General features: G+C 50.6%; 3 protein-coding genes across 4 annotated transcripts; 1 reads left to right on the top strand and 2 right to left on the bottom strand.

Moving 5' to 3' along the window:
• Nucleotides 1-1,272: 1,272 nt before the first annotated feature.
• On the bottom strand, nucleotides 1,273-2,254 carry Ahsp (alpha hemoglobin stabilizing protein). Of its 2 annotated transcripts, none has more exons than XM_003478259.3 (3): nucleotides 2,098-2,254; nucleotides 1,848-1,926; nucleotides 1,273-1,633 (listed from the first exon to the last, which is right to left on the bottom strand). In XM_003478259.3, exons 2-3 carry the CDS (start codon nucleotides 1,920-1,922, stop codon nucleotides 1,400-1,402), a joined length of 309 nt encoding a protein of 102 aa, XP_003478307.1. In that variant the 5' UTR covers nucleotides 1,923-1,926; nucleotides 2,098-2,254; the 3' UTR covers nucleotides 1,273-1,399. The 2 variants fall into 2 exon arrangements, with proteins under 2 accessions (XP_003478307.1, XP_063083142.1); XM_063227072.1 differs by having other exon boundaries at nucleotides 1,848-1,922; nucleotides 2,098-2,228.
• A 3,044-nt stretch (nucleotides 2,255-5,298) lies between these two features.
• Nucleotides 5,299-17,968, top strand: Rusf1 (RUS family member 1). The gene is made up of 13 exons (XM_003478258.5): nucleotides 5,299-5,639; nucleotides 5,876-5,990; nucleotides 8,518-8,563; nucleotides 9,502-9,534; nucleotides 9,624-9,729; nucleotides 11,870-11,971; nucleotides 14,088-14,158; nucleotides 14,235-14,419; nucleotides 14,501-14,558; nucleotides 15,101-15,171; nucleotides 15,772-15,915; nucleotides 16,017-16,094; nucleotides 16,535-17,968. The coding sequence occupies exons 1-13, from the start codon at nucleotides 5,340-5,342 to the stop codon at nucleotides 16,630-16,632; spliced, it is 1,407 nt and encodes a 468-aa protein (XP_003478306.1). The 5' UTR covers nucleotides 5,299-5,339; the 3' UTR covers nucleotides 16,633-17,968.
• Slc5a2 (solute carrier family 5 member 2) lies at nucleotides 16,684-23,339 on the bottom strand. The gene is made up of 14 exons (XM_063226886.1): nucleotides 23,179-23,339; nucleotides 22,571-22,642; nucleotides 22,386-22,490; nucleotides 21,203-21,367; nucleotides 20,815-20,920; nucleotides 19,893-19,973; nucleotides 19,553-19,782; nucleotides 19,263-19,398; nucleotides 18,931-19,038; nucleotides 18,678-18,828; nucleotides 18,399-18,567; nucleotides 18,109-18,324; nucleotides 17,246-17,375; nucleotides 16,684-17,168 (listed from the first exon to the last, which is right to left on the bottom strand). Exons 1-14 carry the CDS (start codon nucleotides 23,314-23,316, stop codon nucleotides 16,942-16,944), a joined length of 2,034 nt encoding a protein of 677 aa, XP_063082956.1. The 5' UTR covers nucleotides 23,317-23,339; the 3' UTR covers nucleotides 16,684-16,941.
• Between the last annotated feature and the right edge of the window lie 124 nt (nucleotides 23,340-23,463).

Below are 23,463 nucleotides of genomic sequence, written 5' to 3'. Positions count from 1 at the left end.
TTTATGCAAGGATTGCCTTTGTGAGTAAGTTTAAAGTGACTTCATTTTTCAGCCATGCTGCTCACGGCAACAATGTAAATGTAACTTTTTTATATTGTTCCTCCATCATTCTCTTCCACCCATGTATGCTAATCCAGGTCTTTTTGCGGAGATGGGATTGTAGTCCCCACTGACAAAGATTTCCTGGAAAGAATGACAGGAAAGCCTCAGCAACATCTGTGATGAGCTCACAGCCAGTTCTGTGGGAAGCCACTACTCTTTGGTGAGTCGGAGGCCTCTTCAGACCTCCAAGGTTGGAAGCACGGCTGGAGACACTGAGCTGGTTCCCTCTTTACCCTAAACAAGAATGCAAAACAAAAAGGGATAGGGTTCAGATGGGAAGAGAAAGCCTGCTGATGACAGGAAGTAAGGAACAATCCCTTCCAGACCCAGTTTTCCCACAGAACAAGGGACACAGAAAGCCACTGCAGGTGGCAGGTCCTGGCACGCACCTTGCACCACATCTGCCTGACTTAGCCTCCTCATCTATCCCTGCTTCCTGTGAACTCTCCTTGTGTGGGCTGCAGCCTCTCAGACACATAGTCCTGCAGACAAGTTTTAAAAATGAAAAAGGCTGGGTATGTTGTTCAGTGTGGAGCTGTCCTGGCTCCATTCCCAGTGATAGGAGGGGAAGGGATTCATTTTATTTTTTTCAGAGTTTATGAGCCTGGCTCAGCCCTGGTTCTGCCCCATAGCCCTAAAGCAAGCCCTGAAGTAAACCTGAGAGAAAGGTTGGGGCAGCTGGGAAGTCTGGTGAGGGATCTGGGGCTGAGGATGGAGAAGCCAAAGATAAGAAGCCTCAGGTCTGAAGTATAAGGGACACGCTGACAGGCTCCCAAGATCTACTACGAGTCAGAATTACTGTGCTACTCTGGATGTTAGAGTCAGAAGATCCTGGAGCATTGTTCAACCAAAGCTGAGGGACTATCAAGACAGTGGATCTGGTGCAGAATGAACAAAGAGATAGGCAGCAAGTTTCTGCTAGGCAAATACATGACAGAGAGTGTCTGGAGGGCTTCTGTCTCCTTTTTGTATCACCCTCCTTGACCCAGAACTTTCTCTTCAGGCTCTGCTTGCCTGGCCCATCCTTCAGATTATGTTAGCAGACCCAGGACGTACTAAAATTGCTCACCTCTGTTGTTGAAGTCCCAAGATCATATCTAAGAAGCAGAGTTGAACAAACAGGGAAAGCTGCCTTCTTAAGCCAGGAAGAAACAATAAAGAAGCAGAAAGTTCAGTCAAACCAGCATTTATTGGGATATCAAGGTATAGTAATAGCGTGAAGGACCATCTCCCAAGGACAAGGAGAGCACAGAGCAGGACCGAAGGGCTTTTACACAGGAAAGCCCAGGTCACTGGGTTAGCTGGAAGGCACTGCACGATTTGACTCCTCCAGGGACTTCAGGAAGGCTCTGTATCTGGCCAGGAAAGGGTTGGCCAAAGTCCTCAGCTCTTGCTGAAGTTCTTGCAGAGCTCGGTCTTGCTCTTGCTTCTCCCCTGTCACGCGCTGCCTGTAATAGTTGATGTACATGTTCACCCAGTCATTCACGATAACCACCAAGTCTTCTTCTGCAATAAGAGGATGGTCAAAGACCTGGGAGACAAGGGAGATAGAATGAGCTTCAAAACTATCACAATAGTCTCGCAACTCTCACAACTTCTTTTTTCTAACTTGTATTCCCTGTGCTTGGTTGTTTCTGTCCACTCCATCATTTCCCTCACAACTTCCAATTATTCTCCCTTCTCTGTCCTCACCTCAACACACGCTCTCCAGGTCTGTCCCTCGAAATCCAGCATGTAGCTCTTACCTGCTGATTCAGTAGAATATTGAATTCCTTCATCCCCACAGAAATGAGATCCTTATTGGCCTGAAGAAGCGCCATCTGCCTACCGGAAAAAAGATAGAATTTAAGCAGCCTTTTCCCTCACTGCTGGGTGTTTCCTGCAATCCTTGCACTCCCCCTGAAGACCCCTCACCCCCTACAGAGTCACCTCTTCTCCAAAACTCTTCAAACCCTGCTCCACTCTGAGCTCACATTACTTCCAAGCAGGTCTCACCTGGAGATCCAACAGCGCAGTTTGTCTCACCCACACACTTCAGGGTATGTCGCTACTTTGTGTTAAACTGGGTACAGGCAAGGACTCAAATGTCAGTTTGCGAAGAAAACGCCCTACAGCTAACTAGGTCCTGAGGGAGGATGATAGGTCAGTTTGGGTGGGTAACAGGGTGAGGCTCCCTAGGAATAAGATAAGGAGGCTAAGAAAGACAGATAAGTAAAGAGGTCCAGAGAATGTAAGAACCAAACCCAAAACATATGCTCGCCTTCTGTCCTACACCCCAATGGCCCAGTTCCAAAGGCTAAGGAAACTAAGGCTGAGCTGATACAAACACATGTGGCAGGCATGTTAGCATCCTTGCCACAATGGGAGGGGAATTACCATCCTGATCTGAAGATAGTACAGTAATAGCAGCTTCCATTGCATCTAATCCTTCGTGCCCAGCATGCATTTCATGTTTCAAGCATGCATTCATCATTGCATATTTTTAAAATACTTAGATATATTATACTGATGAACCATCTTTAAAATGTAGGGAGTGGACACCGCCAGCATGCGATCCACAAGAAAGGAGATACATCATTCACCACATCACCAAGTAATCAAGAAAGCAGAGATACTTTTTCTTCTTTTTAAATAGTTTTCTTAATGTCTGTTTTCAACAAATTTGAATCCTTTTTGCCCCAGGATTAAATATAACCAGCACTGACTCTGTGCATACTTGCTCAAGGTGTCTCACAGGTATGGCCAAGGACAGAACCTACAATCAAAGGAAGGTCTTCCCGGGGAATTCACTTGCAAAGGTTGGCCTCAGACCTCAGCACATTCACAGAAGCTCACGTTAAAGTTGCAGAACAATGTTTGTAACCCTTCGATGTTTTGATCTACCAGGACACTTACAATTTTTTTAAACATATATTCAGGTTTATCACAGTCTCTGGGAGACTCTTTGGGGGTGTCAGATAAGGTGAGGTGGGGTAGAAGGGCGTTCCAGGCTGAAGTACAGAGGAAAGTAATGGTTTGGGAGAAACAAAAGTTCCAAGTAGCAAGTCATAAGCTAGGGTCAAATGAAGTGGAGGGTATGGGGCAGTAACCATGATAGTTTTATTATGGGAAAGGAAAGAGAAAGGATGTTTTTCACAAATTTCTGCTTTGGTTTCATCACACTGCACTAGATAGAGGGAGTAGGTGAGAAGAGGAGCTAGGTTGTGAGGGAGAGAAATACTGTCTTAAGATCCTCCCCCCAATTCCATGGACTCTCTCCCCAAATAAACACAAGAAACTTTCTCCCTCTCTTCCTCCTTTCTCCTATTCCTCCTTGTCCTCCTTCTTATCCTTTCTCTCTGTCTCACTCTTTCCATCTCCATACTGGAAATTTGCACTCAGGTCCTTGGCACTAAGCTGTATCTCCATCACTATTTTATTTTTTTCTATCTTACTCTAATACTGGGGATTGAACCAAGGGTCTTAAAATGTTACTTTCGTTCTCATTTTTGTTATTGATGGGCTGTTGGCCATGGCAACCTGGAGTGCTGAAAGACTGGTTAACTGGTTTAAGAATAAATGACCCTGAAGTTTTGGCTGACTATGCAGTCCAGCTGCGCACACTGTCTGACCCTAAGATTTCATTATGATGTGTAGGGACATTTTTAGTCTGAGAATTAGTGGATGATTATAAATGTATTATTACACAGAAGTCTTTTTGTCTTACTATAATTGGCAAAGCTCCTTTCACTCCCCTTTGTCCCCCAGGCCTGCTAATGTCTATTTGTCTAACACCCTCAAGCATTAACAACTTCTCTGACACCATCTCACAGAACCAGCCCTAAATAATCAACTACAGCAGAGGCTGGACCAGTGTTACAGGCAGTTGAGTTAGTTAGAAATATTATGGGCACTCAGACAGGACTGGGCCCTCAAAGGAATCAGAGAAGTTCAGATACCTTGCAGCCTTGGAAGAGACAATCACTTCTTGCGGTGGGCCAGATCTCAACACAAAAGGCAAAGCAAATACAACCACATCCTAAGGATCCACATAGTTTGCTATGACCCTGAGGAAGTCAAGAGTTACCATCTCAGTCTCCAGCAGGAAGAGTCACTGCTGTTAAGCATGCCCGCTTACTAAGTGACTCACTCCCCCATTTACCGGAGCAATTAATCTTATTGTTTGACCACAGTTGTATCCCGCCTTATGCTCACCTTGCAAATTCCCATTTTTCCCTACCTTCAACCCATCTCACCTCATGATTTTACTATATGAAATTCCCTTAAAAAGACAGAGTCTTTGGCAACCCACATAGGACCCCTTCTGTCTCTTAGACAGAAGCTTTCTTTCTCTCAATAAATATATTGTGCTCTTAACCTCCATTACCCCTAAAATTCATTCTTCGATTTCAGAGAACAGGAACTCATAACCAGACATACATAGGTCACGAATTTCATTCCTCTATATCACCAGGACTACCTATCCTGCCATTTCTGCAACCCTCAACTCCCGCTCCCACCTCCACCCCACCACTCCATCACCCCCACAGCTATGCAACCTCCCGACCCTTGCCCTTGTTCCCCTTTTCTATGACACTTCAAAAAAGTTTTTGTCAGACCCTGAAAGTCAGGTCTTGCACCTCTATCTGCTCTCTGCATGGCCATGCAAGCCCTTTTTCATGACCTTCACTGAGATTGTTGTTTGGAAGCCAGTGGCTAACCTGGTCTGTTGGGACCCCCAAGGCTGGGCTTTTAACTTTCAACTTAAAACTCTGTGAACAGTCAAGCATTCATTCATAAATATGTTAGAGCATCTGCTATAAGTTAAATACTACTAAAGGAAAAATAAAGAGTAACAATATTGTCCCTGGCCTCCCAGAAAAGAAGGCATTTGAGGCCCATAAAAGGCCACAGGCTTGTTCAAAGTCAAAAATTGAGGCGTTAAAGGGGATGTTCAATATAACTATTTCCCCAAAGGTGCCTTTTTTCCTTCTCCCGTTACTCAAAGTTGTAAAACACAAGGATTTCAGTCTTGGTCTTGTTAATTCAAAGGGCCCTCATTGTTTCTGCAGCCTAGCTGCAAAGAAAAAAATGCTGGACCATTCCAGCTGTGTTTGAGGCAGAGCCGGGAGGTCAAAGGGCAGTCTGGTTTGCCAGCTATTCAAAGGAAGATTGCCCCTCCGCAGCCGCCATAGCCAAGCCGGAAGTGTAACTTGTTGCGTTTCTTTTTTAGCAATACTGGAGCAAACAGATCTAGGATGGCTGACGCGGCAAGTGGAGAGACCACTCTGTGCTCCGAGCGGTTCGGCTCCGGAACAGCACGAAGCTGCTGTGCCGCAGCTGACGGAAGCCTGCAGTGGGAGGGCGGGGATTGGCCGTGGTGGAGGATCTTCCAGGCTTTCACTCCGAAACCTGAGGGGCAAGAGGGGCGCAGAGAGGGGTCTCCCATGGCTGCGTCGCCGCCTGTCTCAGGCCTCAAGGCCGTATTACTGCCTCAAGGCTTTCCTGATAGCGTTAGCCCGGACTATCTGCCTTACCAGCTGTGGGATTCTGTGCAGGTTAGCCTGGCAGGCGGGGGCGGGGGAGGAGGCGGGGGCGGGTATTGTTCGGATTCAGGGGACGTTGCAAACCACTTTTCCCTCTGCGCTATGGGCCGGGAGACTGAGGCCCAGAGCGATTCATGGCTTGTCCAAGTCACACACTAGGGATAGCCGGTAGTAGAATTTAGACCTCGAAGCTCCTCGACACACACCCCACCCCCTCCTTTTTTTTTTTTTTTTTTTTTTTCCTCCAGGCCTTTGCTTCCAGCCTCTCCAGCGCCCTGGCCACCCACGCAGTCATGCTGGGCTTGGGGGTGGGGAACGCAGAAGCCTCCCTTGCAGCGGCCACTACCACCTGGCTTGTGAGAGGTGAGCTGGACCCTTGGCGTGCCACCTGTTGTGTTCAGTCCTGCCCTCTCCCTGATCTCTCCGTCCTCCGACCATGCAAAAGCCCAGCGTCTCATCCCACCCCACAGCCAGTGTTTCTCGCCATGATATGTGCATATTTGTGGACCCCTGCGTGATTAGGTAACATGCAGGAGCCAGGTCTCCTTAGTGCGCAGGTTTTTGTGTGCTGTCTTATTACCCACAGCTGGAATATCGTCATCCCTTGCACCAGCTCAGCAGCTGACTTGTTGCCCTTATACATCATGTGGATCCCATGGCCAGTCGAGGTGGCACATGCCTGTAATTTCAACACTCCGAAGCTCAGGCAGGAGGATTGCTGTGAGTTCAACGCCATCCTGAACTACATAGAAAGATGCTGTCTCAAAAATAAATAATTTGGATCCCAAATCCATAAATTAAGGGGCCTTTCCCCTTTATCTCTATTAAAAACACAATTTATTTAATAAAACTGCCAGCTGCGCAGAATGATGGAAATTGGTTACTTCCAAAAGGGAATTGGTTCTAAATAGACGAGAGAAGGCATTGGAAAGAATGAAAGGTATTTTGAATCCTCTGGGATATTAGATGTGCTGTAAGTAATAATTATACTGATCGTCTGTTGCTGAATGACTTCAGGACCAGATAGGAGACCGGTGGCTTTTGGAAAGTAAGGGGAAAAAAATAAAATTTGGTAACATGCCACCTAATGAGTGAAGTGGAAGAAAAAAACGAGAACCAGGTTCCAGCGTGTTCCACTGTCCTTTTCACTCCTAATTCCCATGGGTATTTAAATCAGATGGAAGGGGAAGCTAATTCCCATGTATCTTCCTGTCCATATCTCTGTGAGGCTCCCTGAATCTTTTGAAAACCAGGAGGCTTCTGCCTTTGCTCTCACAGACTGAGCAAGCTGTCCAGATATGAGTCACATGTTTGAAAAGACTTTCTCTGACAGTGCATATTAGTGGAGAAGCAGTGGTGATCTGTGGCTTGTCCTGATTGTCTTTTTTTTTCCCCCCCGGTACCAGGGATCGAACTCAAAACTTTGCAAGGCAGGCGCTTACGCCGCTGAGCAAAATCCCCAGCCCCGTTTGTCTAATAATAGTAACTATAATCATTCAGGCTGACAATGCTTATTATTGTCAGTCTTTCTGCGAACAGATTTGATCTTTGTGGCAGCTGAAGATAGTTCTTGCCATATCCCATTTTATAAAAGGAAACTAAGGCAATAGTAATTTTCCCAAGGTTATACATGCATTAAATGGCAGGGCCTGGATTTGAGCCCATTTGATTTATCACCACAGTCTATTTCCATGTACAATGTGCTGAACTTAGGTATTTTCTATTGCTGTCCTGATGGCCTTTTTTGGAATGCAGGTGGGTCAGTAAGTTGATGTTTTTGTGTCATTTTTAGTACCCAATCTTCATCCTGAGCATGCTCTTTGCTTAGATATGTTATTAAGAAAGAAAATAAGGCCATTTTAAGATATGGAAAAATACCCACTTTGTTCATTGGAAAGAATTTTATAAGCTTGATTCTATCAAATGTGGGGAATTTATATGCAGACCTTCATCGGAGAAACTCCCTTGGAATTTTATGATGTTATCATTTTCAGTTATAGACCTCTAATGAAATTATGTCTATTGTCGTAACTAACAATACAGCAGTACTTATCTTAACAGCCTCTGTATCTTAATCTCTGCAGCAGCCAGCTCATTTAGTAGATGAAAAAACTAAGGCATAGATAGGCTGAGTCACTTGGCTAAGGGCACTTAAACATCCAGAACTTAGATCCAAGCCAACTTACTCTGTGTCCACTTTTTTACCAATTAAGGTTTTAGAGTGAAGCCAATTACAAATTGTAAACAGCTCATTACCTAGTATATCTTACAGCTCTACCAATTTTGAGCCAAAAAAGAACAGATAAAAAGATAAGTTTAGTATTTTAGGGGACAGTATTGTCTTTCAGGTAGTAGGGAGAGCATCATACTGCCGACCTCCAGGTTTGTGCAGGATCCCTGCATACTGCTGCTAGTGACCCACAGAAAGGTAGAATAGAGCTTCATTTTGTCAAGGGTCCAGGGAAGATACCTACTTGATGGGATATGAGTGTGCAGTCAAAGAGGAATAAATAGAGTCTGATCCAGTAGGCCTTCTGTCAAGCAGTAAAAATAATCTTGCCATGTTCAGAGTCACTACATCAATTCAGTATAAGAGTCTTAACTGGAAGGGTGAACATTTTATTTAGAACATCATATACTTGAAGGGAGGAAGTTAAGGTGAGAGAAAGGAGGAGGAGCATCACATCAGTAGATGTGACTTCAGGACCAGATAGGAGACCTGTGGCTACATTGTTCTCTTTGAGTACACAGAGAGGAACTGCATGTCTATCCAGAACTTAGCATACCGGACAGCTGCCAAAGCCACAGTGACCTCTTAGTACCGGAGTACACGAGGCTGCTCAGCTCCTGAGTCTTCCTTGTTCTTTATCAGTACCTTCTTCTCCCCCAGATTCAACTGGCATGCTGGGCCGCATCGTCTTTGCCTGGTGGAAAGGGTGAGTTTCTTTTCCCAGTCAGAGGACTTCTGGCAGTCATCCCCAGTGTGGGGGTAGTGTAGTGACTGTGTCAGCCTTTAACTGTGACTCTGAAGGTCAGTGAGATAGACTGCACAGTACCTATCACATAGCACATGAGAGGTGCTCATTAAACTAGCCCCAGCTGCGCCCCACCAGCACACTGTGCTGGGTTGTCTCTACAACATATTTGTGAATTGTGACTGAATGTGCAAATTTTAATGATGCCAAACACATCTAGAAGAGGTTAACTTACTTCCTAGGCCAAACAGCCTGTAATTAGCAAGATGGAATTTGACCCTAAAGCCTGTACTCTGTGTCAGGCTGGTTTTTTGGGTAGAATCCTAGACCAAGCCCATTGTTCAGGAGCTCACCTGTGTGTGCCACCCAGGGACGCTACCTTTCCCTCCAGGAGATTTCACATTAAGGCTCAGCTGGTGCTGCTAATGTTGAGCTGGGCTGGGAGCTACAGCATCCCCTGACAGTGGAGTGAAAGAAATGGTCTCCAAGTGTAAGTGCACGAGCCAGGGAGACACTGCCTGACACAGAGATGGTAAAGAGGTCGATGTCCGCAGCGTTACTTTACAGACGTAGCCTAGGCCTGAGTGTCAGGGCCCAGCCCTTTGTGTTGGCCTTTCCTCTCCCTCTCCTCTCCATGTGATCCAAAGGAATCGGGGCCAGTTACCTGTAACATGCAGCATTGCGATAAATTTAGGATTTACCAGACCAGAACACTTTACTGCATATGAACTTTTTGCTGGGTGCCCTCAGTAAAGCAAGAAGAACATGAGGACAGAGGTCTGCCTGGAAGTGTATCTCCCTGAGCCTTTCAGACCTTACCAAGGCTGGGACTGCCCACCCTGCCTGCAGCATGTGTTTTTTCCTTCACCCACATGACAACACCCTTTTGTCTCCAACAGGAGCAAACTGGACTGTAATGTGAAGCAGTGGCGGTAAGGAGGGCCTGGGTTAGAGATGAGGGAAGAGCCCTGTATTTTGAACATGATTTATTGATGATCTTTGACCTCTGGTTCTTTCCCAGACTTTTTGCGGATATCCTCAATGATGCAGCCATGTTCCTCGAGATTGCGGCTCCCACACTCCCGTTCTGTTTCACTGTGACTGTCAGCACTAGCAACTTGGCCAAGGTACCTGCCTCTGGGGCACTTCCACACCCAAATACCTGCCTCAGTGATGCTGTGTGTGAGCCCCGCTGGGCCCTGTACTATCCATGGCACCTCTAAAAAAATTCGAATCTTCAGATGATTCTACTGAGACCCAACCAGGTTTTCTGATCTTCTAGCCAGATGATCCTTGGTGCCTCAGGCAGCTGGTCCAAAGCAGGTTTAGGAACCACCGTATTGAGTGCCTACTGCACATTTGGCACATAACACAGGTCCTTCCATCTTTGAAAGGAAACCCTGCATGATTATACAAATATCGATGGAATGGTAGCCATAAGTACTCCAGATGAAAAATGGCCAGGGCATGCAGGAAGGCCCCCCTGAGGCTGGGTCCTGAAGGACGAGTTCAGGCGCCGGGTGGGTGTTCTGGGAGGAAGAAACAATGAAGATCAATGCCCGTAGATGAGAAAACTGTCAGTGCGGTGAGAAGGGGCAGCCAGATGAAGGCAAGCTCTTCTGTGCCAGGTGCCGTCTGACAGTTCCTTCAGGTACCTTCATCACATGGAGGCCTGAGAAGGTTCAAGGAAAAACCTAGCCATGTGGCTAGCCGTAGCCTAGCCATCCTCACCATAGTGTCAGGTACCTGGCACAGAGTGAAGCTGCAGGCGTTTATACCAGACCCATCTCAAAGGCCCGTTCTTTAAAACCGCTGGAGAGCAGCATTTCTCTGTGAGCTCTGTGGGTGTCTGGGTGCCACTGTTCCCTGTGGTGAGGGACTAAATATGGGGAGCACCTCTTCCTCAAGTCCCAGCCTTGTCTTCAGGGCAGGAAACCCTGGAGAAGACCACCACTCTAGCTGTGGACCAAAGATTGTGATTTCTGGCGTGTGTTCAGATTCTGCCCTAAACTTTGCCTTTGGGCCTTCAGTCTCTTCTGTCAAGTGAAGGGGTAAAACAGGGCCATGAATTTCCTCCTATAGCCCCTCTCTAGGGTTCCAGGCTCAGTGCCAGCACTCCTTCCCCAGCTACACCAGCCGGAAGTCTGGCTGTCACCCGCATCTCCTCCCCATCACCTTCGTGTTGAGCCAGACCCTTCACTCCATTCTGCTGTTTCTCCTCCGTAACGTTCATCTCCCCATTACCACCACTGCTGAAGAAGAACAGTTGGTTCCTTGGATTCTCTGCACTCCAGTCCTCAGTCCTCCTGTGAGCAGTCCAATAATCCTTTTAACAATGAAAATCAAATTAGGTCCCTTCTACCCCAGCCGGACCCTAACAAGACTCACACCACTTCTTACAGTCAGGTCTGGGCCAGTCTGCAGCCTCCTTCTGCACCACTTGTCTCTGAACTTAGCAGACTGTTTCCTCCCACATAGAACAGCTGTTAGTCCGCAATCTTCACGAGGGTAGGTCTTGTGTCTGACTTGTATATCTTGATCTATGTCTCACACTGACAAGAGGCTTGAGAAGTGTGGCATGAAAGAGGATAATCAGTCATACCCCAACCCTCCAGGGAGCTTTGCCCTCCTGAGATTTCAGAATAAGAAATCCAGGTGCCACAGGAGGTCACACCAGGTGCCACTGGTGTAGGTTTGGAATTAGGCTGAATAGGGCTTCATTGGGACAGAAAGAGTAGCGAAATTACAAACAGACAGAATGTATTTAGAAGCCAGACGACCTGGCTGCTTAGCAAGGGAGAGGATGATGCTAAAGGAAGAGTTGGAGGGTGGAAAAGTTCTGGGTTAGAAAAAGATCTTCGGACTGGATGTGGTGGCACACCCCTGAAATCCCAGCACTTGGGAGGCTGAGGCAGGAGGTTGACTGGGAGTTCAAGGCCAGCCTGGGCTACAGTTTGTTCAAGGCCAGACTAGAATACATAGTGAGACCTTGTCTCTAAATTAATTAATTAATTAAATGAATTTTAAAAAATGATCTTTGGGCTTCCACCATGGGGAAGGAGACTGAGTTCCCTTGGTGCCAGGTCCACAGGGAAGTAGTTTTCCCCAGAAGAAGACAGGGAAGTGTACCTAGAGAGGCACAGGGCAAGAACTGGACACCAAGGACAGCATTCAGGGTTGCACTGTGGGGTCACCTGAGACCCGGTATGGGCCAGAGATTTAGCCTCACAGGACCGCTCTGACCTCACTCCTCCCTTTCCCTGCCAGTGCATCGTGAGTGTGGCTGGTGGGGCGACTCGGGCTGCGTTGACAGTGCACCAGGCCCGGAGAAACAACATGGCTGATGTGTCGGCCAAAGATGGCAGCCAGGTGAGCAGCTCTGGGGAGCAGGGGCCTGGCCAGGCCACGGTTTAAGAATATGGTAAGAATGCAGGCAAAGAAACACAAGTACTTTTGCTATGATTCTCAAGATACGCAGTCAGGTGTAAGGTACAGCTCCGAGGGCAGTGCATCCACATCCACTCCTCACCCCGACCTGCTGCTAGAGTGATCTACCCCCTGCCCTCTGTAGGCGCAGCTCCGCGCTCAGAGCCTGGTTTTCTGATCATGCCAGGTCAAAATGGCACCTGGTAAGTCAAAAAGTATGCAGTGTATGGAGCTGCGAGGGGCACTGACCACGGTGTTTCGAGGCCCTTCTAGCACAGCCTGTACCTGACCAGGCGCGTCTGGAGAATGAGCTCTGTGGTTGTTAGATTCTCCCAAATCCTTGAGCTGGGTGCTTCTGCACACTGCACCGTTTAACTCTTACCCCAGCCCTGTAAGGTGGATACTGGTCCTGTGTTGTCCCTGTTTTATAGATGGGAGAAGTGGCGCCCTGCTGGGTCCCAGAAATGGGAGTGGTGGTTTTTGATACTGAAGTGATATAGAAACCTCTGTGCTGTCCAATCCTACTTTCCAACCTTTTACTTTATTTTGCTCAATACAACACAAGCTAGTATTTTTAAAACTTTGCCTGTGTGCCGACGGTTCCCTTTCTGTGAACTTCTTCAGTCCTTTGAGTGTGACTGTGCAGTAAGTATTCATTGTGGCTATTTTACACATGAGGAAATAAAATACAGAACTGTCTAGTCTGCCTTGTGCCCTCCACCAGGTCCCTTCCGTCAGGAGGGGGTTGCATTAGTTCTTCCTCACGATCTCTTCCAGTTCTAATTACGTAGGTTGTTAAAAATAGGAGAAATAAGCCAGGCAAGGTAGTGGCACACTTGTGATCCCAGCACTGGGAGGCTGAGGCCAGAGGATGACAAGTTTGAGCTCAGCCTGGGCAGACTTAATAATTTAGCAGGACCCTGTCTAAAAATAAGGGCTAGAGATGGCTTACTGTGGAGGCCCTGGGTTTAGTCCCCAGTACTTTGGCGGTGAGGGGCATGAGAGAAATAAGAACAATCATACCTCTCTCTTTAAACCTTCAGTTTTGCGCCTGTTCTCTTGCACCTGCTATTTCTTTTCTTTTTTCTTTTTTTTGTCTTTTTCGTTTTTATCGGTACCAGGGATCGAACTCACGACTGCCTGCTTGCAAGGCAGGCGCTTATGCTGCTGAGCTAAATCCCCAGCCCCTCCACCTGCTATTTCCATGACCTCAGCCCTGTACCCCCATCCCAGCTACTGTTTGTTCAAGGGCTCCAGGGCTTCCTTGGCGAGGCAGTGACACATCACAGGACAGCCTGCCCATCGGTTCTGCAGCAGGCCCTGCCCTCGGCTGATTTTGCTCTCTTACCATTCTGTGTGGCTGCTAGAATGGCTGTTTTCTCAGAAGGTCGCTCTGTTCCTGGTTTCCAGTTTGCTGACTCAATCACAGCCCAATCCTAACCTTGTCAGCAGGACTGAGTAAAAAGAGCTCTCTAGCATCAGGCCCCTTCTGTGCCAGGACCAGCTCTCCCAGGAACTTTAGTAGTCAGGGGCACAGTAGAGAGTCTTTCCTCCCTCATGATGAGTTGGGGGCTGGCAGCCTGATGACTTTCCCCTAGGAGGACTTTAGTCTGGCCGCCAGAGGGTTCTGATAACATCAATTCACAGGAGAAGAGTTTGGGTCCTGTCCTTTGCTTCCTGAGTAGTTTTTGACCCCTTTGCAAATTTGGTTGCCAGATATTGAATGCCAAGGGATTTGAGAGAAATCTACCTTTTACTATGGTATAAAAATGGCCCCAAAACAGTAAGGAATGTTTGAGTATGAGGCTGACTCTTGCAAAACAGAAGACATGTTCCAGACTATGCTGAGGGCACTGTAATCCACACGGGCAGCAGACCAGCTGGCTTTTACAAATGGAAGCACACTCACCAAACATGTTAAATTTTCCTTGGTGCCCCCGCCCCCCGTCAGAGCCCTAGGAGGTTCCGGAGCAGGGAGGAGTGTGGTAGAAACACTCAGGGATATGAAGTGTGGGCCGGAGTTAACTCTCCAACTCCTGACCCCTCTGCCACTTCTCAGGAGACACTGGTGAACCTTGCAGGGCTCTTGTTCAGCCTCGTGATGCTTCCTCTGGTGTCTGGTTGCCCCAGGTAAGCCAAGAACAGAGCTGGGGGGTGGTGCCCAGCTGGGCCCCTTCCCTACTGGCCATCTCACTGTCTTGGGCAGCTTCAGCCTTGGATGTTTCTTCCTCCTCACTGGCCTCCACATCTATGCCAACTACCGTGCAGTGCGTGCCCTCGTCATGGAGACCCTGAACGAGAGCCGGCTCCAGTTGGTCTTAAAGCACTTTCTGCAAAGGGGAGAGATACTGGACACCACTTCAGCCAATCAGATGGAGCCGCTCTGGACAGGTGACCCCAACCGCTCTGTCTCAAGTCCTGTGTCTCCCAGCCTCTCCCCATGCCTGTGCATCTGACTCCCAATTCCCACAGGGTTTTGGCCGTCTCTGTCTCTGTCACTAGGGGTTCCTTTACACGACCTGATCTCCAGGTGAGTAGCCTGGTGTCTCCCAATCTTCATTTCTGCCTCCCCGACTTGCTGCACGTGCTCCTTGTTCTGGTACACACTGGCCTCTGACCAGGGCCAACCTCCCTGTTCTAGGTTTTTCATTGCCACTAAACAGACTTGAGGCCAGCATGAGAGTTTGAGGGCAGCAGTGTGTGTAACAGAGTATGTGGAGGAAATATTTGCCCAGTGTGGTGATGCACACCTGTAATCTCAGCACTAGAGAGGCTGGGGCAGGCGGGTCACTGAGTTCAAGGCCAGCCTGGGCTACAGAGTGTGACCTTGTCTTTAAAAAAACTGTGTGTGTATATGTGTATATAATTGTTGACAAGGGTGGTAGATGTGAGAGTGGGTGACTGGATACATGAGCAAGGAAGGCTGGTTGTGGACTGTGCCGGGGTAACTAAGGAATAGATGGGAAGCAAGTGAAGGGGGGCCAAGATAGACAGCTGCAGCTCGCAGCCTGACCAGGCAGATCCTCCTGCCTTTGCTCTCTCCCTCCTCCCATCCCGTCTGCTCTCCACCAGTGTCTCTGAGTTGCAGCAGCTGGTTGAGGGGCACCAAGAGCCCTATCTCCTGTCCTGGAATCAGTCACGAAGTGAGTATGCCACATTTTCCCAGCCTTGGACTCACTCTCTGGGGATCAGCTCACCCCTGGCCTCAGTCTAGTGCTCAGTGGTGGGCGCGGTAGTCTAAAATGTGCATTCATATGATAGGTGTGTGCTTCATTGAAATTCATTTTACCCCTCTGTGGAATGGAGCTGCAGTAGCTGCCTTATTACCTGTATTACCTGTACTGGTTTTCTGGGGATCATATAAGGTGGTTATGTGAAAGCACTTTGCATATTACACACATCCAAATGGGGTGATGCCCCTTGTCCATCCCCTGGGAGCATTCTCCCTGACTCTCCTCCCGCTAAATCCAGTCCTTGAGATAGGTGGTCGGCCAATGGTATTAATTCTCACTAGTGGCCTCAGTGAGGCGCTGTGAGGCTGTATTTGAACACTGGGTGTTTCAGTTTGGCCAGAGCCTTGGGAAGCAACAAGAAATGAGGTTGCACGGGAAATGTTGGGGAAAGAGCCTGCAATGCCTGGTGAAGGCCTCTGGGGGAGGACAGTTGAAGCAGGGTGACAAGGTTGAGGGTGTTTGGGGAGGTGGCCCTTCCCTGATACCTTGCCTTCCTCCGGGTCTCTGCAGACAAGGTGCAGGTAGTTTTGAGCCATGTGGCAGGCCCTGAGGCTGTCCTTAGGGCTGCCACCCATGGCCTGCTGCTTGGAGCCCTGAAGGAAGATGGGCCCCTTCCACGAGAGCTGGAGGAACTAAGGAACCGGGTGCGGGCAGGTAAGAGCTGAATTATCGACACTGTGGAGCAGGGGTGAGGAGGAAATGGACTGTGTGTCCTGCAGAGGACATGCGAGCTTCTGGTTCTGCACCCGCCTCAGGTCGTGAGAAGGACAGCCAGGCCATCGTCAGGGAGACATACCGAGTGCTGGACAAGCTGTTCCCGAGGTTTTTGGAAGGTAATATAGGTCCTGTGTCTCATCCCCTGGGCCTTCATATACCCACCCCACGCTTTCACCTGGGAGATAAAAGACTTGGCTTTTCTCAGTGATCTTAAGTTTAGGACTCGGTTTCCCTGTGTGTGGGAAGAGGAAGTGAGGATGGGATCTGAGGCTGTGTTGGGGTTGACAGTCTGTGTAGTCCCAGTTGGCATTGAAGAAATAGAGGGGAGGTAGGGCTCATTTACTAATAATGACCTTTTATTTAGAACTTACTCCATTTTGCACCTTTTCTATGCATTATCTATGAATTTTAGCTGCAATCAAATGAGATTTGAGTCTGATGTTATCCCAGACATCACCCAGAAACTGGAGAGTCCAGGCAGTGCCCATGCCCTCCTTAACTCCCTCCATGGTCAGCCCGGCCTCCTCCCCAGCATCACCCCATGTCTTCTCCCCAGGACTGCAGGCTACTGGCTGGAAGACAGAAAAGCACCAGCTCGAGGTGGATGAGTGGAGAGCTACCTGGCCCCTATCTCCAGAAAAGAAGGACTTGTGAACAGCTCAGGTGGGGGCCCAGGACAGGAGCCCAGAACGTAGGCCACAGAAGGACACAGGAAGAGCAACTTTATTTTTGCTTAGGAGAATGGCCGCAGACAAATTCAGGTTGGCCAAGGCCTTCTAGGAAATGACTGTCAGTCAGGTGCACTGGGCCCCCGGCAGAGATGAAGCAGAGAGAAGGAAAACCAGGGCCTTCCCCCGCTGGCCCATTCTCCTTTCCTGGGGACCACTGCAGGCTCCCCACCCCTACTGACTGTGAGGCTGAACCCTGCTCCATTGTGGCTTGTGGCATCCAACACATTTGACTTCATGCATAAAAGCCCCAGAGGAACATGGCCACTGCCATCATGAGCAGGGCATTGAGGTTGACCACGCGAGCCCAGCGTGGGTCCTCGCTGATGTCGTCCAGCTGCCTGGCTGTTGCAGTCACCATTTCCTCAGTCGAGGGTGGAAGGCTGCCTGCCTGTCCCCTGCCCATGCCACAGAACCACAGCAGGCACCGGCGGAACGGGCCTGGGGCTGGGGACCGAGGCTCTGGGAGAAATTGAGGCCATGGTCAGTTAGTTGGAAGGAAGGTGGCTTCCTGGGCCCACCTCCCCGGCAGTTCTTACCCTCCATCTGCACTGCGTGCTCTGGCTGCCCGTTCTGCACAGGGGGAGAGGTTGGAGCTTCCAGGTCATCAGCGTCCAGGTCCTCCCGTTCCTCCTTGCTATGCCGGAGACTGAAAACCAGGCGGTGGAGCTGGGGAGGGGTAGAAGCAGGAAGCAAGTAGGAGTTGTGTTCTCACCCTAGGCCCGAAATGAAGATGTTTCGAGCATACTCAGCACAATAGCTCTGTCACTGCCCTCGCTAACCTCCTGCTGGCCAATCCACAAAGCTAGCCCAGGCTCAGCCCAAAACTCTGCCTTCCATGCCTGCTTCTCTGCCTTCAGGCTAACCCCCAAGTTCCTCTGCTGGGTTAAAAGCTATTGGCCCTGCTCACCTGAGCCTCATCACCCCAAGTGACCTGTCTACACACAGAGCTGTTGCCTCCCAGTTCTGCTCACTGTGTTCGTGCCTGTGAAATCTGCTCAGTTGCTGCCGTTGAACCGTGTCCTCTCTCCCAGTCCAGCTCTTTTATGTTGTCCCTGCCGTCCACCGTGCCCCGGAGCACAAGGCAGAAACCCTTTCATGTGTTTTCAAGGTGATTCAGTGTTCCTCTCAGCCTGTCACATGTTTTGTATCCTAAAAGCCACGCCAAAGATTGGCTTTGGGGAGCTTTAATCGCCAACCTGCCAAAGTGTTTGGTTCACCCCCACCCCAACTACTTCAAATAAATACCATCTAGGTGAAAAGGTTGTGCTTGCTCTATAACTGCAGCTTAAAACTGGACTCACCACTTGTCCCTCAACCCCACTGTAGCAATTCAGATCATCCCCTCTGCATGGAAATGGGTCTGTGCAGCGCCTGTCCTGTCACAGAGGCTGGCACTCACATGCTTGCGTGGGATGGGTGCAGTGCACAGGGAAACCGCCAGGGTGAGGAGGCCGGAGCAGACGAAGAGCACAATGGCGAAGTAGAGATAGTGCACTCTACAGAGGAGCGCTGGACACGCCGAGGGCCGCACGCAGCTGCCTGTGCCGATGGAGAACTCGGGAATGAGGCGTGCCAGTCCCATCAGCAGGCCCCCGATCAGTCCCCAGAAAGCACCCTGCAGGGGAGAGAGCGTCAGTCTGCTCTGGGTGTCAAGCACTGCCCCAGCTCATCAGTACGCACGCTGCTCACCTTCTCGTTAACTCGAGGCACAAAAAGTGCAAGCACGAAGACGGCAGACACGGGGGGTGCCAGGTAGCTGGAGACCGACTGGATGTAGTCGAAAAGCTGCCCGCCCTGTGCAGCCTGCACTATGGGCAGCCAGGCCACCGATACTGCCACGATGAATACCACCCACAGCCTGCAGTTGGGAGGCCATGGAGGGATTTTACCCAGGACCATCCTTCCCTATAATCCTCCATGGCTAAGCTGTGAGACGAGGCGGGGAGGAGTAGGGAAGCCTAGGCCTACCGTCCAACTAGTAGCAGCTCCCCATCACCTGCACGAGGCCGCAGACGGGTGTAGATGTCCATGGTGAAAAGCGTGCTGCTGCTATTAAAGATGGAGGCTAGCGAGGACATGAGTGCGGCCAGCATAACCGCTAGCATGAGTCCACGCAGACCTGTAGGCCAAACAGGAGCCATGAAGGCAGATACCTCTGCAATGGTAGTGTCCCGGTGTCCCTGCTCATTGGGCAAGAGACAACCCGTGGGCCTGCTTTTACCATTGGGCATTAGTTTCACCACAAGGCGCGGGTAGGCGATGTTGGAGCAGCCCACCTCTGTGCCACATACCCGCTTGCACACCTCGGGCACCACGCAGGCCACTTCATCTGCAAGAGAGTGGGTAGGCTGGAACCTGACCTGAGACTGAATCCTAGTGAAGACTGGGAATCCTAGCAGGGGAAAGATGGTACCTCTAGTAGGAGGCAGGACTTGGATATCAGATTCTCTAGTCTTAGGAAGGTACAAGAAGGAGATAGGCACTGGAATCCTTACGGTAGAAAGGGGCTGAATGCAGCCCGGGCCTCAGGCGGGTCAGGAATGCAGACATTACCCGGATAGAGGATTCGGCTGATCATGCCTGGCATGACCATGAGGAACATGGGCATCAGCTTCAGGTAACCGCACAAGATGCAGCCCGCCTTGATGTGGGTCAGGTTCTTTCCAGCCAGGCAGCGCTGCACTATGACCTGTGACAAGGGGTGATCGACAGCCTGGGCGTGGCCCCTGGACTCCAGCCCCTCACGCCTGCCTCAAACTGCTGTCTCTCCCTACACCCCTGCTCTAATTCCTGCACAGCCTCTGGCTCAGCAGTTTCCCTACTCTGTAGCCCTGACCCCTCACCTGGTCACTGCACCAGTACCAGCCAGAGACAATGGTGAGCCCCACAAGCAGTGCAGGCCATGGCAGGTCCCCTGTCACAGGGTCCCGGAGCAGGTGATAGGAGTCAGGCCGAGGTCGATAGCAGGAGCTGGAGATGTTGCCCACAGCTGGATCCTCTGACACCGTCAGTGAAGTCATTGCTCCCAGGTACTTGTCAAAGAGACCCGAATACCCGCCCACCTCGTGGAAAGCTGTTTGGAGAAGCCACCAGTGCTAAGGCCCTTCGGGTCCATGTTCCAGAGCCGTTAATGCCTGTGCTTCCCCCTCTTTGTGTCCCTCCCCCACTGGCTGCACCCCATACCGTAACCCATGAGGATGAGGGCACCCCCGAGAATGACGAAGGTCTGCACGGTATCCGTGTACATCAATGCTGCCAGTCCTCCTGCAAGAGCCCTGAGTCAGTGGGGACAGCCCAGTCCCTGAACTCTAGCACAGAGGAGCCTTTCTAAGAAAGTAGCCCTTTCTAGAGAACAAATTTGAAAATCGCAGCCAACCTCCCAACTTCTGCACTGCATCACCAGGAAGTAGGGCCTGAGCAGAGTTTTAGGTTCCACTGAAGCCTCCTTGGTTAGGCATCCACATGAGGATCCCCTCTGTAGACTCCCTCTAGACCCCATTTTTCTCATCTAAATTGTAGGAAGGGTGATTCTCTAAGGCCCATTTATTCCACCCTATCCCAGTAGCGGCCCTTCAAGAGACACCAGACCCCACTCTGCTCTGCTCTGCAGCTGACCTCAAGCCCCACCCTAGAATCCTCAGAACTTCACTGGATTTGGACAGAGATCCTGAAGACTGACCAAATCCCAGGCATTTAAGAAGGGTAAAATCAGCCAGGCATGGTGGTGCATGCCTATAATCCCAGCACCTGAAAGGCTGAGGCAGAAGGATCACTGTGAGTTCGAGGCCAGACTGGGCTGTGTAGTGAGACCCTGTCTCAAAAGGTGGGGAGTAGGTAGGGTGCAAAATCTTCACTTTTCCCCAGTCCCTATTCAAGCCCAAAACCAGCGTGGCACTGGACCTTCCAGTCAAATCCAAGGATCAGTGGGAAAAGAAAGGGAGTTCGTTCCCCAGTGATTCTGCCATTCTTTCTCCCCCCTGGACCATATCACATTTCCAGGTGTCTCCATCCCCTTTTGCCCTAGTTGCTCCCATAAACTCTGATCACAGCTTCCAACACATTCCTGGCAAGCCCCCCCCCCCCCCCGCCGCTTCTGTGAAGTCACCTGTTACTGTGTAAATCATGGTGATGATCAGGAGCGCAATAACAGAGGCATAGATGTTCCAGCCCAGAGCCTGCTGAATGAATACGGCCCCGGAGAACATGTCCACCTTGGAAAAAGAGCAAGCACACAGGTCAGCGACCAGGTTCACCTCTGTTCAATCTACGATCCTAGGTGGCTACACCTCAAAGGGTCCCTCATTTTTAACAGCTTGGTCCCATGACAGTAGCCGTGGCCCCTGGCCCCTATTCCCTCCAGGCTCTGCCTCCGCCAAGGTTTACACCGGTGTTTCCCTCCGCCTCGCCCTGCAGACTCCCTGGCTTTGCTAGGCAGCCCTGCCCCTTCTAGGAACCCCCACCCCGCCCCCGACCCAGCGGCCGCGCATGCGCACCGAGATCTTGGTGAAGATGTACAGGAAAAGCGAGAGCACAGACAGGTAGAGGCGGATGCGACGACCGCCAAAGCGTTTGCGCAGGTACTGTGGCATGGTGATGACACCGGCGGTCAGGTACACCGGGGCGAAGAGCCAGCCGAGTAGCAGCACCACGAACAGCGCCTGTGGGCACAGCATGACAGCGGAACCCGCGACTCCGGGCTCCTCATCCTGTCCTCCGCGCTGGAGGAGCTAAGAGTCGTTTTCCTGAACGTGACACCATACGGCAGGCGGTCCTGGGGTCTCAGACCTAAGCCGTGGCCAGTAAGTAGCAGAATCTTGCCGGGTGTGTTGGCACACGCCTGTCCCAACACTCAGAAGGCTGAGGCAGGAGAATTCGAGTTCAAGACCAGCCTGAGCTACAAAGTGAGCTCAAGGCCAGCCTGAACTGCATAGTGAGACCCTGTCTCAAAAAAAGAAGATGAAGATGAAGGAAGAAGGAGGAGGAGGAGGAGGAGGAGAGGAAGAGGAGGAGAATCTTGCCACCTTTTTGAGCCCTTAGCTAAAACCGTTTGGCCCTCACTCCTAGTCAGTCCCTCTAACCTCCACCCCCTTGCCTTTCCTAGACTATGAACCCAAGCACAGACCCTTCACACTGACTCCGGCATCTGCCAAACAGGCCTGCCTCCACTTCACTGTTCTCCACTCACCCAAACCTTTTGCTCTTCAAGGCTCTGCTCAGAGACTTCCTCCTCCAGGAAGCCCTGAGCTCAAAGCCCTGTGACTGCAACCCACCAAGATGCTCCTCAATCCCAGACCACTGTCTCCTCTTCAGCTTCTGCAGAGCGCTTTAAATTGGCCTAGAGATCTTCACAGACTGCAACTCCAGAGAGCTTCTCCATCTTTGAACTGGCCCACTTCAGGAAGGCATACACTAATGCTCAACGGAGTGTCTGGTACCGGCTGGCTCACACAACAAGCCCAGAACAGGACCTGCCCCTACCCTGAACGTGGCCGTCTTCTGCATCCTGCTGCCCCCTGCTGTGCCCGTGCCCCTCATCCCCGGCCTGACCTCACTCCACAACTAGGACATCCCGTCTCCAGCCTGGTATATCACCCACTCCACCAGGAGCCTCCCCAGTGCAGGATTCTTTCAGAGGTCCCCTTAGGCGCAGGTTTATGGTGGGGAAAGAGCCCTTACATTCCACTCAAACCCAGCCACAGCCAGGCCGCTTGCAGCACCAGTCCCTGCGAGGCCGACAAAGTGGCCGCTGCCGATGTTGCTGGCAAAGAGGGAGGCTCCAACCTGGGTGGCCAAAGGCGGGGGTGAGCCAGGCTGTCTCTCTAGATCCCCTCTTGCTACTCAATCAGCCCAGTCACGCTCACCGGCCACCAGATCATGCTTCGTCCTGCCAGGAAGTAGCCACCAACGGTGCCTCTGTTGGTTCTACACATAGACTAGGGAACAGAAGTGGGGGGAGACTTGGGTTTAGGGCCACATCTTTGGACTTCACTAGCCTCCTCGACACATTCCTCAGCCTTCTTGCCAGCTGAAGATTAACCAACGTTTGACTCCCCTGATTGTTCATACTCCCACCCCCAGCCTCCACCCAGACATCCAGAGCCATCCAGACCCCAATCCTAGTGCCCAGCTACTCAAGCCTAATTGTAGCTAATTCGGCCTGACTTTCCAGCAGGCCTTGGGCATGGACTTCGGGCCAGCCACATGGCCAGGGTAACAGAGACCTCAGCAGTGCTGAGCTTGGTTAAAACCCAATGACCTCCTCAGTTAGCACAATCCGAAGATGGGAAAACAAGAAATTCATGCTGACTGGGCTTCTCTGGGTCCTTCAAAAAATGTGCTTACTTCCAGGCCATGAGATTTCCCCTCTCATATCTAGGCATCCTTCCCCCACCCATGTCTGGGGTCTCCCTAAAAGATTTCCCCTGGCCTCCGAAGCCCATTCTCCAACAACAACCCTGCAACTTCTCACCCATAAGCCAACACCAATGACCAGCAGGAAATAAGCAGCGATGACCAAGATGTCAGCAGGATTGTCGATTAGGACTCTCTGGTCCCCCAGCACCGGTTCAGAGCCTGCCTCCGTGTGTTCCTTCATTCTGCCCAGCATCTGCCCCTCAAGGGAACAGTTCCCGGATTCCCCCAGGAGCTGGATTAATGGTTACCTCAGGGGCAGTGAGCCGACAAGTCCCCCAGGTCTCATCACCCCTCCCCAGCTTTATTTAGCTGAATCAGATCATATCGAGGCCGAAGGCTG

Source organism: Cavia porcellus, unplaced genomic scaffold, assembly GCF_034190915.1.
Source record: "Cavia porcellus strain 051 isolate PalLab524CR breed Dunkin Hartley unplaced genomic scaffold, mCavPor4.1 scaffold_16, whole genome shotgun sequence".
NCBI lineage: Eukaryota > Metazoa > Chordata > Mammalia > Rodentia > Caviidae > Cavia > Cavia porcellus.
The sequence above is the reverse complement of the archived record's forward strand: the minus strand, read 5'-3'. Positions and strand labels throughout refer to the sequence as shown.